Below are 15,523 nucleotides of genomic sequence, written 5' to 3' on the forward strand. Positions count from 1 at the left end.
TGATTTATAAAGACAAACTTGACGAGAAAATTTGCGCACCTGCACGCTAACTCTGACCCATGCGTACAAACTATTTTACTAGATGGAGAAAAGTAATGAAGTGGGCTAAGAACAATTTAAACAGTTTTCATTTTGATATACAGTTTCATTAATGGCGATATGCACTGAAATTACATAGTCATGATTACTCAGAATTTACACAAAAATTATATGAATTTAGATGTGGATGTGCTACTTATGATAATTTTTCCTGTGTGACACGCTGTTTTAATGACAGCAGGCATTAAATATAGCCTAGACTAATTCCAATAATTCCTCTTTAAACTAACTGCAGATCTCATTTTCTGTTTTAGCTAGAACTGCACACTGTGATGCACACTTCGATATTACAGACACTGCAGGTGGTCGAACGGTCCATTATCCAATTTTATTTGAATACAATTATAATACCTTATTGTACAACCGCAGCTGCACGTACACTGAGTGTAAAGACATCTTCACAAAATTATGAAAAATACCACTGTATTTGAAGGATACAACTTAATTTTTGCACGTTTCCTTTTTAAAATACTTTGTCAGTGACACGCTGAGTCAGACAATTGTATTTACGCTGCAATAAATAAGTAGGCCTGTTTCCATTAAAAATAGCCTATAGGTTACATCCCAAAAGATATGTTCATGATGCATGAATTGAATTGTTTAAAATTAACTAAATATTTTGAATTAAAATACGATTTGGCCCATAAAATTAATTAAGTAATCAACTTTATCGAAAAAAGTAAGTATTTTATACAATTTTGTATTTATGGATATTTTGATATATTTATTCTAATACATAAAAAGGATATTGGATGATTTTCAGCAATGTAATGTGTAAGGCCCAAACGGCATTTATAGTCCGTATGTAATATTTGTTCAACATCTTGTACCTTTGACAGCTTTTACACAGTGTCAACGTGTCAATCTTCAGGAACTATAATTCCTCCATTTCTGTACATGTCACAAATATGTTACTTCAAAGTATACATTTATACTATAATATAACAGGTTTTGTATTATACATGTATAATTGTAGGGATGTCAATTTACAGACATTTCCATGATCGATCGTCGTTTAAATTAGCGATCAATTAATCGATGAATCGTAAGCCTTAACACTACTGTATGCATCTACAGCAGTGGCTTATTGCCGACCGCATGACAGAGTGTGCAAACGCTGACAAAACGCCATGTTCCTCACCAAATCAATGAGAAGGTTTTTTAATCTAAATAAAGGGCTATAGGATTGTAAAAATGAATCGATGTGATTGATCATTTAATTAAATTACTTATTTAATAATCAAATATGAGTAATACAAGTCAACATGTCACCAACTCCACCTCAGATGCGTGCTCTTCAGAATGTGTGGACGCGCTCTTCCTGAAACAAGACCCAGTAAATTCACAACGATGTATTACAATATTGTTCTCTTTTTAATGATGTGTAACATGACAGTCCCAATCATAGTCATTATAAGTTGTGCATTGCTGTTGGAGCTGCATGCGCTGAAGCTGATCACCGGCATGCTTCACTACTGCATTAATTCTCAACCAGATGCATCCTATATGAGATTAAAAAATCCGCTATAGATAGGCCCACACAAAATAAACACAATATTACAAATTGGTCCAAAACAGAGCTCCGGCGCGCTCGCATCATTAAGCCTTGTTTATACTTTCGTCTAGCTCTGCCGCGCGAGCCTCCGGAGGCACTCTGCGATGACGTCATTTTTGCCGCGCAGACCCTTTTTACAGTCTATGGTGCGGACGCCTCGCGTATAAAGAAGGCTTTATTCCTCGTGTCTGATTTACATGTTTCGCCGTTGAGCAGCACGCACACGCGCATGACCCTGATTAATCCATGATCGATAAGTTTTATCGATTAAATGCATTATCGACAATTAATCGATTAATCATCGATTAATCATTAACATCCCTAGTAAATTGGCAGTGGGCGGGAACATACAGACCAAAACAAAAACAGACATTCTGGCACAAAACGCACATTTCAAAGTAGAATAACTGGCTGTATTAAAGTACAATAACTATGCTCTGTTTTTCAGAGAAACAACTTAGCATGTTTCCTAAATCTCTGCGAACAAATGAGATCCGTGCTGGCAAAAGGAGTCAGAATGCGCACAGGATAATTTTTGAGCTACAGGCAAAACAAGTGAAAAATGTAGATGTTGAGGTTTTCACAAAAATGTGTTCATTAAGCCATGGTCTATCGATTTAAATATATATTTTTTTCATTTAGTACTGCCCTTCAGATGCAACAGAAGATACTTGCATGTTTCCCGGAAGACAAATTAAGTACAATTTACCTTGATTTTCAAATTCAATAGGTTTTCACCCCCCCGGCTCTTAACGCATTGTGTTTCCTTCTGGAGCATCAGTGAATTTTTTTTAACCTTTTTTAGTAGTTGTGTTTGAGTCCCTAAATTGTCCTCAGTGTGAAAAGATGGATCTTAAAATCATACAGTCATTGCTGGAGAGGGTTCAAATATGAAAAAGAGGCTGGAAAACTGAAGAATGTGCAGGACCTGGAGGATTTTTCTGAAGAACATTGGGCAGTTTAACGGCTCAGGACAAACAAGGGACTCATGAACAACCATCACAAAACAAAACAAAAACAGCCGTGGGTCATCCAGGAAACGACAAACAGAACTGAGAATCAAAGGTTCATTAACTTTTTATCAGGGTTATTTTAATAAATTCAGCTATTGTTTTGTCTAGTGGACTATATGTAAACATTTTTTAAAATGCCTTATTCAGGACAGTACTAAATAAAAAATAACATGCTTTTTGTATGATCCCTCTTATTTCTACTGATTCTGCAAGCGGTTCACATACTTTTTTAATGCCACTGTACACACATACACAGAATTACAGCACTTCAAAATATCTGTCATGACGAGTATTCACGCAAACATTATCTGTTATGTCTTAAATGAACATTTGGTTAACTGCTGTGGAAAAACATCTGATGTGTAACATTATAAAGCAACCTTTGCGGTACAGTATAGGTCTTAAAGGGTTTGTTCACCCAAAAATGAAAATTCTGTCATTAATTACTTACCCTCATGTCGTTCGACACCCGTAAGACCTCCGTTCATCTTCGGAACACAAATGAAGGTATTTTAGTTGAAATCCGATGGCTCAGAAAGGCCTTCATTGGCACAATGCACTTTACACTCTCAAGACCCATAAAAGGTACTAAAGAAGTCGTTACAAAGTCCATCGCACTACAGTGGTTCTACAATAACTTTATGAAGCGACAAGAATAGTATTTGTGCGCAAAAAAAAAACTAAATAACGACTTATATAGTGATGACCGATTTCAAAACACGCCATCATGAAGCTTCGAAGCGTTATGAATCAGCGAGTCGAATCATGATTCGGATCGCGTGTCAAACCGCCAAACTGCTGAAATACGTGACTTTGGCGATCCAAACCGCTGAATCAACTTTGTAACGATGTCTTTAGTACCTTTTATGGGTCTTGAGAGTGTAAAGTACATTGTGCCAATGGAGGCCTTTCTGAGCCATCGGATTTCAACTAAAATATCTTCATTTGTGTTCCGAAGATGAACGGAGGTCGAACGACATGATTAATGACAAGTAATTAATGACAGAATTTTGATTTTTAGGTGAACTAACCCTTTAATATATAGGCTGTGTTTCATTAATGTTAATTGTGGTATCATGGAAAAAAAGTTGAAGAATGTATATTTTTCCTACAAATATTTGGTTTTGACTTGATGTGTGCCAAATTTGGTGTTATTATCAGGGATTTTAAGGTATGGCTGTCCGATTCAAACAAACCATGCATCATTTTGAAGGGTTTTTAATAGACAATTTGAAAATGTACTCATTGCGACTCATTTTGCCAGCACGGGTCACATATTATGGCATTTTAAAGCGTATACAGTCACAAAAATTACAAACAGCACCTTTAAGTTTAAACGGATATGCAAAATAACTAAATAGTGAATTTTTATCACGCTCACTGTCTCTGACTCTTCTAGCCTTAGTCTTGTTTGGTGGAGAGGGTAAACGTGGATTTTCCAATGCTGTGCTCCAGGGCCTCCTTCATTAAAATGATTGGCTGGTTGAAACAGGAGAAACCAGAGCAATTTGGCCTCAGAATTAATTTTTCAAAAGTAGTCTTAATGTCAATTAGTATTCTATTGCGGTGTTTAACCTATTGCTCCTTCCTTTTCCAACAGCCTTTGCCAGCATTGGACTCTTTCTGGAAGTCATTGCCTTATCAAGTTTACAAGCAAAAAAAACAGTTGATTTATTTGCTGATTTCAGCATATTGGTTGCATTCGCTCTGAAATATCTAATAAAACCACTGTGCTGCAGTTATCATATTTGGAAGTGAAAAAAAAGATGAATTTAAACCCCAAATACGCTAATTTAGTCTCAAATTTAGAAGATATGTGATAAAATATAAAAATACACCTTTATTCCCAAGAGAGTCAGTGGAACATTTATGTACTTTATAAATAGGGACAGTGAGGGAAAAAATAATTCCACCTTAAGTGCCGAAGCATTTACAATCCTCGACATGGTGCCTATTTGCACAGTTAAACCAAACCACTTAGTAACAGCCGGTAATTTCCTTATGTTAAGGCATGGATAATTATTTCACAAGAATTTTCATGGAGGTCTTCCCAAGCCGAGTGCCAGCTAGGTTTGATGTGCCAAATTGTTGAAACGGGGGAAATAAATTTTCTCATTGAGAATTATAAAACAAATAAGTAAAATAAGAGCATTAAATAAATGAGCTCCTTGCTTTTCTTTTGTAAAATCTCCAAGGCTGTCACTGCGCATATGCTCGCATGCAAGAAACGCATTATTGATGCTGAATTATTTGGACAAAAGGATTTTCTCATGAACTCTGGGAACGTATGGTGGGTGTGACTGCAAAAAAATACTCCAAAAAAAATAAAAACAAAAGAAAACCTCATGCACACATAAAGACTGTGAAAAATGGCTCGTAGCTAAAGCAAGCGTGGAATTTTGATGTGATATTTCCCATGTTTCAAGTTAAAAATCATGTTAACCTTTCAACCTCAAAACTAACAAGATGTCATGCCACTAAACACCATTCAAAATGTGTGAAAATGTTTGTCCAAACAAAAGTACAACAAAACACTTTTACCTATAAAGTGCTTTGCCTTACTCAAACAAAGACGTCTTTAACTATACATGTTGTTTTCCTTCCAGCTTTCAAAGTTTAAGGAATGCCAGAGTTGCCTATTAAAGAGAGTTGGCCAAAGTGACAGCTTTACATTTGTGACTCATTCCACAGTCAGAAGAAACAAGGGTTCGATGTTACAAGAGGGAAATTGTTTCGGGATCCAGGACAGTGCCGTGTGGTTGTCAAGTAAACATGGGGCTTGTGGAACCCATTAGAGATGGACCATTTAGGAGCTGATATTGGCTCTTCTCTGCAGTGTATGGCCAACACATGGGCATCTTTATGAGACAGCTGCTGAAGTCAGGAGTAAAACCCGCTGGATGCTCTTCTGCTCCTGTCTTCAATTTCTCATTGAGGTAGGCCCATATTGCTTGATTATTTTGACAGTAATGTCGTTGAGTGGGCTTTTTTCCCTGTTGGACCTTCCTTTTTGTTTTGATCTTGAAGTGAAGGTAGCACTGTGTTCCAGAGAGAGGTCACTTTTCTCTGGAACTTTCGCTGAACTCTCGCTGATACTTATCTGCTGGAGGAATTTCAGTGGGTTCTGGAAGAGGTCCATTATTTCAGCAGGATTCTTCAAATTCAGCAAGTTCACTTGGCAAAACATGACCTCTTTATATATAAATGTTTCTTTGTAACAATTCTGCAGTCAAATTATTGTCTTGAAAGGTTTATAGCCCCTATTTAAATATCAGAGAATTACACACTTATGAAAGATTGTTGTGTTCTATTGTGTTCCTGTAGAGTTTAGTAAACTTAATTTTCCATTTTATTCTGTTCTTCTATTTGTGAGTGCAATAAATTCAGCTTTAACTCTATTTTATATTGCATCAAATATTGTTCAATTCTGTTAGCGCAGAGTAGTCTAGTAAATCTTAATACAATTCTAATTTATTCTTAAACTTTATTCTGTTCTGTTGTTTTACAATAGAGGACATTTCATTATTAAATATTTGTTTTTATTTATTTATTCGCTTAGATTTTATTTGAACTTTATTGAGTACATTTCATTTTTTTAACTATTGTATTGTTTTATTTGGTAACTTTATTATATTCTATTAGAGCAGAATAGTCAAGTACATTTTATTAATAAAATGTCTTCTGTTCTGTTATTTTCATTCTGTTTTACAATAGAGGAAATGTAATTATTAAACCTAATTTTTTTTAATGAAAAATAGTACAATATTGTATAATATTACTACAATTTAAAATAAATGTTTTCAGTTGTAATAATTTATTCCCATGTAAAAGCTGAATTTTTAGCATCATTACTCCAGCCTTCACATGATCCTTCAGAAATCATTCTAATATGCGGATTTGCTGCTCAAGACGCATTTCTCTTTATTATCAACGTTTTTGTTTTAACCTTATTTTTTTCTTGAAGTGCAGCTGAGTAAATTTTATTATTTAAACTATTGTAGCCTATTCTGTTTGATTTGGTAACTTTACTTTATTATATTCTATTAGAGCAGAATTTGTCTAATTAGTTAATTTCATTAATACAATTTTATTCTGTTCTATTTCGTTCTGTTTTACAATAAAGTGTTATATAATTATATTATTAAACATTGTTGTTTAAAAAAAATCTAACTTTATTTAATTATATTCGTTTTTATTGTATTTCAAAGTACAGAGTCTAGCTAAATAAGTTTAAAATGTATTATGTTTAATTTTTTACTTTGCAATTTTATTCTATTCAATTTGTATTCGCATAGAGTAAACAAAATTCAATTTAAAACAGTATTTTGTGTCTGACACTTTGTGCCTTTCGCTTACACCTGCAGATGAAGCCTGTGGCGCGTTGTACTGTGTGAACACTGTTTTAATTAAAGTTTTTCCGGTTTTGAAGCGCGTCCTCTTCCGTTGTCAACATGGCGGACTACGATCTGACCACCAAAATCGCCCACTTTTTGGACAGGCATCTCGTTTTCCCACTGCTGGAATTCCTCTCAGTAAAAGAGGTACATATGTAACATACGTTCGTATACGTCCGGCGTGTTGTAGCATTGTTTATTTGTAGAAGGAGGCATAAGTAATACCACGTGCGCGCGTATGTAGCCGCAACAGTGGAGCCGCACCGGCATGTCCGGTAGTCTGTAAATCGCATAATTATAACAAAATGAGTTAATTAAAAATATTACTGAGTGAGTGCAGGCTGTGAGAATGGCAGAACCAAAAATCTTTGAATAATAGACAGGCTTAGCATAGTATAACGAACCCTTTTATTAGTTATTTGCTAGCTGTGTATGCTAGCTTGTGAGCTGCCTAGCTTTCCAAGCAGCGAGAAAGAGTTTCAGACCAGCTGATAAAACTGTCACTTTATCTTGGCTTGTCACTTTCAAGCCAGTGTTGCGTTGGTTAGTTATTTTCTACGTCCGTTTTTCTTCCAAAAAAGGGGGGTTAAATTGTTTGACTTTACATAAGTGGTTTTATTGAAATTGCAAGCCAAGCTTGGTGCCTTACTTAGATTCCATTGTTCCAAGTGTGTTCATGAATGTATGGCGTTATATTGTAGCAGTTTGTTACGTATTAAAACTAATAAACACAGAAATGTTTCAAGTAAAGGTGTGTGTGTGTAGCTATGTTTTTGAATTTATGCTTCTCTTATGCTCACCAAGATAACATTTATTTGATGTAAAATACAGTACAATAGTAATATTGTGAAACATTATTACAATTTAAAATAAATGTTTTCTATTGTAATATAATGTATGTATCTATGTAAAACCTGAATTTTAAGCATTGTTGCTCCAGTCTTCAGTGTCACATGAATCATGATCCTTCAGAATAATATGCTGATTTGGGGCTTAAGAAAATTGTATCATCATCATCAATGTTGAAAACGGTTGTTCTGCTTCGTGTTTTTGTGGAAACCGTGATGCACTACCATTTTAAAGTTTGGGTTAAGTAGAAAAATACTTTAAATCAAACAAGTATGCATTAAATTGATTAATGACAGTAAATGCATTTGTTTCAAAAGATTTCCATTTCAAATAAATGCTGTTCAAATCATCAGGGAATTCTGAAAAAAAGTATTACAGTTTCCACAGAAATATTAAAGCAGGAACCAGGAACTGCTTTCAACATTGATAACTTTTGTTGATAATTGAGCACCAATAATAATTGAGCTCTAAATCAGCATATTAGGAGAATTTCTGAGGGATCAAGTGACACTGAAGGCTGAAGTAATGATGCTGAAAATTCAGCTTTGCCATGACAGGAATAAATAACATTTTAAAATGTTAAATGGAAAACTTTTTTTTTTTTTTAAGTATTTCACAAAATTACTGTTTTCACTATTTTTGATCAAATAAATCCAGTCTTGGTGAGCATAAGAGACTTCTTTCAAAAGCATTAATACAATTGTTCCGAAAGATATATAAAATGCATTCTCACATATGCATGGATGTGCTCTCACTGTTTTCTAGATCTACAATGAGAATGAGCTCCTCCATGGAAAGCTGGATCTCCTCAGTGACACCAACATGGTGGACTTTGCCATGGATGTATACAGGAATTTATATCCTGACAAAGAAATACCCTGCTGTGAGTGCTTTCACTTCTAATGGTGTTCAGTTATCAAAGACGCTTAATGTGATGCACGAGAATTGACTGTATGAGATTCATATCTAAAATGTATCCCCTGTTTGCAGCTCTCAGAGAGAAGAGGACTGAAGTTGTGGCTCAACTGAAACAACTGCAAGCTGACACAGAGCCAATTGTGAAGGTGTTTGAGGACCCAGAGACCACGAGGCAGATGCAGTCTACAAGGTACAGTAAATGCTGAAATTACACATGTACTAACCTTTTCAATTGGGTCTCACGTGTCTTATTTTTTTAAAGGGATAGTTTATTAAAAAAAAAGATAATTTGTGGTTAGTTTATTCAGCCTCATGTGGATGACTTTTTTTCTTCAGTAGAACAGTAAAGATTTTTAGCTGAATCCAGGGTCTTTGGTGATTCATATAATGCAAGTGAATGGCTACCATTTTTGGGAGTCCAAATAAAAACAAAAACATACAGGCAAAACAAAATAAATACCCGTGGCTCGTGATGATAAATTGAGGTCCTATGAAGCGAAACTATCAGCAACTGCTTATCTAAATATCAATGGACATAAGCCGTTTGTGAGATGTTCCTTTTAACACATCTGTCTAGATTGTGATCGCTGCTTTGATTTAATTTGTTCCTAGTTTTCATTTATTTTGTTCCCAGACTTAAGTAAATGTTATTCTCTTTTAGGATTTTTTCCCCCTGCGCTTTAATGCAGGAAATTCCCGCAAACTTTTATTCACTTTAGCGTGTAGGTTGTATGAGTAAATGAATCCACACAGATTATAAAAACAAATCAGTCATTTTACAACTTTCTACGAGAAGTAATTTCACAAACAGCGAAACAGCGAGTGATTCAGCGGTGCAACTCACTCACTCACTCACTCCCTCACTCCCTCACTCCCTCACTCACTCCCTCCCTCACTCCCTCCCTCACTCCCTCCCTCACTCACTCCCTCACTCACTCCCTCACTCACTCCCTCACTCACTCCCTCACTCCCTCACTCACTCACTCACTCACTCACTCACTCCCTCCCTCACTCCCTCACTCCCTCACTCACTCCCTCCCTCACTCACTCCCTCCCTCACTCCCTCCCTCACTCACTCCCTCACTCACTCCCTCACTCCCTCACTCCCTCACTCCCTCACTCACTCCCTCACTCACTCCCTCACTCACTCCCTCACTCCCTCACTCACTCCCTCACTCACTCACTCACTCACTCACTCACTCCCTCACTCACTCACTCACTCACTCACTCACTCACTCACTCACTCACTCACTCACTCACTCACTCACTCACTCACTCACACTCAGACACTAGGGTTGGGGGAAAATTTTGATTCTTAGATGCATCATGATGCGGACGTGGACGATTCTGAATCGATTCCTAAATGTAAAAAAATCGATTTTCTAAATGTTGTTAACCTAATGTTGACAGAACACAAAAGGCGCAACTCTGAAGCGCGGGAAGTGCAGCGCCCGGACCGTCTGTGGTCTGCACATAACAGAGACGCATGATGGCTGAGCGAAATCCGACCGGCACCCTCTGCATTAAAAAGCTAGCGTATGGAAGCCCTTTGGCTTCTATGAAGTTGAAGGGGAAAATGACCTGGACAAGAGCCACACTATATGCAAGTTGTGTCAAACTAAACTAAAATATTTTCTAAACACGAGAAGCATGAGAAACCATATTACACGTTTCCAACGCTCTGTTGTACCGGTAACGTTAGTTGCTGCCAACCAGAGGACCACAAACTCTATCGCTAATTTGATGGTCAAGGATTTGTATCCGTATTACCTGCAGATGTTAATTTAGTGTTCAGATGTTAATTTCATAAAATATTTTTTGATTGTGGAATACAGCAAAAAAATTGTCTGTGCTAGACTATTATTTATTTGTGTATAAGCAGCTGTATATTACTAGTTATTCAGAATATACTGAAGTCCACAAGCATTACTTTTGTAAGAGAGCTGCTGGTACAGAATTCTATATTTTTGTATAAACGCTGTGATTTTGTATTTTTTTTTTTTTTTTTGTCTGAAGGATTATATTTCTAATTGCACATAACAGGAGGGTGTTTGGTTATTACTTTTGTTAGTGATTCAGAATTATTAATTTACTACAAGTATGCTGCTACAGACACTTTTCTTGTTGGTTCTTTGCAATGTTGGGACATATTCTGGCAAAAGTAAAACCTTTGTTGACTTGTGAAATCACTTCCATTTGTTTTATTAATAAAAAATATCGTAAGTAAATTCATTATGGGTAATTATAAATACTTTGCTTTAAAATTACTAAGAGAGAAAAAAGAAAATCTGTTTATAGAAAAAGATGCATCGATAATCGTTTTATCATCGCATCGCAGCCCTCTGAATCGTAATTGAATCGTGAGGTGCCTAGAGACACTCACTCACCTCACACACTCACTCACCTCACACACTCACTCACCTCACACACTCACTCACCTCACTCACTCACTCACTCACCCACCTCACACATGCACTCACTCACTCACTCACCTCACACACTCACTCACTCACTCACACACCTCACACACTCACTCACACACCTCACACACGCACTCACTCACCTCACACACGCACTCACTCACTCACCTCACACACGCACTCACTCACTCACCTCACACACACACGCACTCACTCACCTCACACACTCACTCACTCACTCACTCACTCACTCACTCACCTCACACACTCACCTCACACACTCACTCACCTCACACACTCACTCACCTCACACACACACTCACTCACTCACCTCACACACGCACTCACTCACTCACCTCACACACACACGCACTCACTCACCTCACACACGCACTCACTTACTCACACACTCACTCACCTCACACACTCACTCACCTCACACACTCACTCACTCACTCACTCACTCACTCACCTCACACACTCACCTCACACACTCACTCACCTCACACACTCACTCACCTCACACACTCACTCACCTCACACACTCACTCACCTCACACACGCACTCACTCACCTCACACACGCACTCACTCACTCACTCACCTCACACACACACGCACTCACTCACCTCACACACGCACTCACTTACTCACACACTCACTCACCTCACACACTCACTCACCTCACACACTCACCTCACACACTCACTCACCTCACTCACCTCACTCACCTCACTCACTCACTCACTCACTCACTCACTCACTCACCTCACACACTCACTCACTCACTCACTCACACACTCACCTCACACACTCACCTCACACACTCACCTCACACACTCACTCACCTCACACACTCACTCACCTCACACACTCACTCACCTCACTCACCTCACACACTCACTCACCTCACACACTCTCACTCACACACACACACACACTCACCTCACACACTCACTCACCTCACACACTCACTCACCTCACACACTCACTCACCTCACTCACCTCACACACTCACTCACCTCACACACTCTCACTCACACACACACACACACACGCACACACACACACACACACGCACTCACTCACCTCACACACGCACTCACTTACTCACACACTCACTCACCTCACACACTCACTCACTCACCTCACACACTCAACTCACTCACTCACTCACTCACTCACTCACTCACTCACTCACTCACTCACTCACTCACTCACTCACTCACTCACTCACTCACTCACTCACTCACTCACTCACTCACTCACTCACTCCACACACTCACCTCACACACTCACCTCACTCACTCACCTCACACACTCACTCACCTCACACACACACACACACACACACACACACACACACACACACACACACACACACACACACACACACACACACACACACACACACACACACACACACACACACACACACACACACACACACACACACACACACTCACTCACTCACTCACTCACTCACTCACTCACTCACTCACTCACTCACTCACTCACTCACTCACTCACTCACACACTCACACTCACACTCACACTCACACTCACACACTCACACTATTACAGCTTAGACAACATATACTTGCATGTTTATCACTTTTAGCAGTGATTTATGAAACTTCAAAGGGTTACCTTTAAAATGACACCAACATTGTGTATTTAAACCACTGTTTGTGTGAATGGGAAGCTTTTCATTTTGGGTAGTCCAGATCTAGGCGGAAATCCCAGAAATGGTCCCAGAGTTTAAGAGGTTAACGGTCAAAAACACAGAAAATTATGTAAAAATTCCAGACTGTATCTATCCTCGTAAACACAGTCGATTATGTTGCATGTTAACAAGCAGTTGAGAGAACACATCTGTAACAGTATGATCCATAATGGATTTACCTGGACAAGAGCCACAGCTCTTAAAGCACTAGCTCTTAAAGCGACAGTGTGTGTCTGTCATTAATGTTGATAAGACAACAAAGGATAGCTTTAAGGACTCACGATTAATAGCCTATGTATTTAATTTATACATGACTAAATGACTATCCAGTGGTATTTTACATTTTAATTTCTTTTTATTCAGTTTCTGTTGTATTTCTGTACCTAAATGCCAGTATTATTACTTATTTAATACTGTATTTACTTTATTTCAGTTCATTTATTCATGCATTCATTCAGTTATTCAGTCAGTCAGCCAGTCAAGTAATGCTCTTTTGTGGCTCATTCTTATATTCAGTTTTTGACCTCAAAGCCTGTTTTTTTGGATGTACCAATGAGGTATTTAGTAGTACATGCTTTTGAGTGTACTGTGGTTGTCTTTAAATTGAAATGGATCCTTCTGTGCTTTACAGTACATTTGCGTAGACCTTTTACATATCTGTGGTTTTTACTGGAAGGAGACTGTGGAGAATAGTTTAATGTTATGACAGTAGATTAGTCATTGTCTATTCCAAGCAACAGCTGAGATGGTACTTTAGTTATTTTGTTGTTCATCTAATGCAAGTTGAACAGTGTTCAATTGCACATTTGAGACAAGACAGTCCTCAGGGATGTGGGATGAAGCCCTGCTCTGCTAGACGATACTCCAAACAGAACATTTGTGGCTCTTTTTCTGGATGGTCTGGCTTAAGTGCCATTTAATTAAGTGGATGGCAGAACATCAGCGGGCATTTGTAATCACAATCGGTTCACATTTGATTGAAATTGCCATGTGGATGAGTATATGGTTTCACTCTGCAAATTTCAGATGAGCAAAATGTTAGAGCATCCTGTGGTGAGTTTCACAGAGGCTGCTTTTCGATTTCTCTGATGCTGACTTTGCTGTAATTAAAATATTTTGGTTAAACTGAGTCCTCATCCACTGCTTGCTTTTCTTTGATGGATGTGCCTCATTTCTAGCCGCCGACCAATCGAGATGTTTTAGGTTTAGATATGTGGTGTATTAGGATTTAGAGATGTTTTTACTTAATTAAAAGAAGGTTGTTGCGCTGATCACCGAAAGCAGTATAGATATTTTAAAATGGTTGTCTCCATTAGCAGTTGGAGGGATTTGCTGGATTAGAGACAGTAGATTCTTGATGATTACGTTGGATTGAAAAGACATTGTTCTGCTCTCAGTCGCCATCAAACCTAGACAGAAGAGATGGCATTGCAATGATTTAGTGACTGATTCAGCAACTATATTTAAAATAATTTAGACCTGATCATGAGACCACTATCGGCTTGAAATGTCAAAGAGTTTAAATATTTGAATCTTTGCCTGTCCTCTATAGCAGGGATTTCCTTTTTTTTTCTTCTTTTTTCTTTTTTTTTTTCTCAACCGAACCTCTTTGGCCAAAAATGTTTACTCAAAGTAACCCTTGAGAAGTTAATATTTCTTCTGATCAGTTATTGGCCATATTTTTAAAGGAAATGTTTTTTATGATTTAGGCAAATATTAGCTTTTAATTCATGAACTCATGAACCCAGCAAAATCTTATGTGCTATTAATATAAATAACAACTAAAATGGCAAATCAAAATACAATGACATGTAGCTTTCATTTATTTAAGTTAGGGATGTAACAATGCATCTATGCCACGGTTCGGTTCATGTTACGGTTTTGGATCCACGGTTCGGTTCTGTTTGCTGTGGAGTCATGGTTCATGGCGGGCACCAGCAATACTAACACTAAATTCACTTAACTTAATAACATCAGCAATAATTTAACTTTATACATTGGCTTCACATTATCTTTAGACTAAAATTAATGAATACATAGGCCTTTAAGTTAAAGATATTAAATAGCAGTTTTTGTTAATACTATAAAGAAGCCACCACACTAATTTAAAAATAAACAAAATAACAAAGTGAAAATAAAGTGGCATTTTGTGGTTATGGAAACAACAGTTACCATGGCGAATACACAATACTTCATGAACTGTTAATGAAACAAGAAAATTGCTGGGGCAGCAGGGGGCGCGTTCGGTTCGTCATGAGAGTATCAAACCATGGGTGGTGTATCACGGTTTTCTTGGTTTGGTTTGAATATCGTTACACCCCTAATTTAAAGGGGTGGTTGCATGCGATTTCACTTTTTTAACTTTAGTTAGTGTGTAATGTTGCTGCTTGAGCATAAACAGTATCTGCAAAGTTACAGCGCTGAATGTTCAATGCAAACGGAAATATTGTCTTTTAAAGTTATGTCAGTTTATTGCCTACAAAAACGGCCGGTTTGGACTACAACAAGCTTCTTCCCGGGTTGGTGACATCATAAACCCTTGCTATTAAC

At 37.7% G+C, this 15,523-nt stretch overlaps 1 protein-coding gene across 1 annotated transcript in view; it reads left to right on the forward strand.

Moving 5' to 3' along the window:
- Positions 1-7,071: 7,071 nt before the first annotated feature.
- The window catches only part of eif3ea (eukaryotic translation initiation factor 3, subunit E, a), a 51,122-nt gene continuing 42,670 nt past the window's right edge, over positions 7,072-15,523 (forward strand). The window contains exons 1-3 of the mRNA XM_079836565.1: positions 7,072-7,208; positions 8,676-8,793; positions 8,901-9,018. Coding sequence (XP_079692691.1) covers positions 7,119-7,208; positions 8,676-8,793; positions 8,901-9,018 — 326 coding nt within the window. The 5' untranslated portion in view covers positions 7,072-7,118. The remainder of the gene's footprint in view (positions 7,209-8,675; positions 8,794-8,900; positions 9,019-15,523) is intronic.

The sequence above is a fragment of the Gobio gobio genome (assembly GCF_949357685.1).
Source record: "Gobio gobio genome assembly, chromosome: 15".
NCBI lineage: Eukaryota > Metazoa > Chordata > Actinopteri > Cypriniformes > Gobionidae > Gobio > Gobio gobio.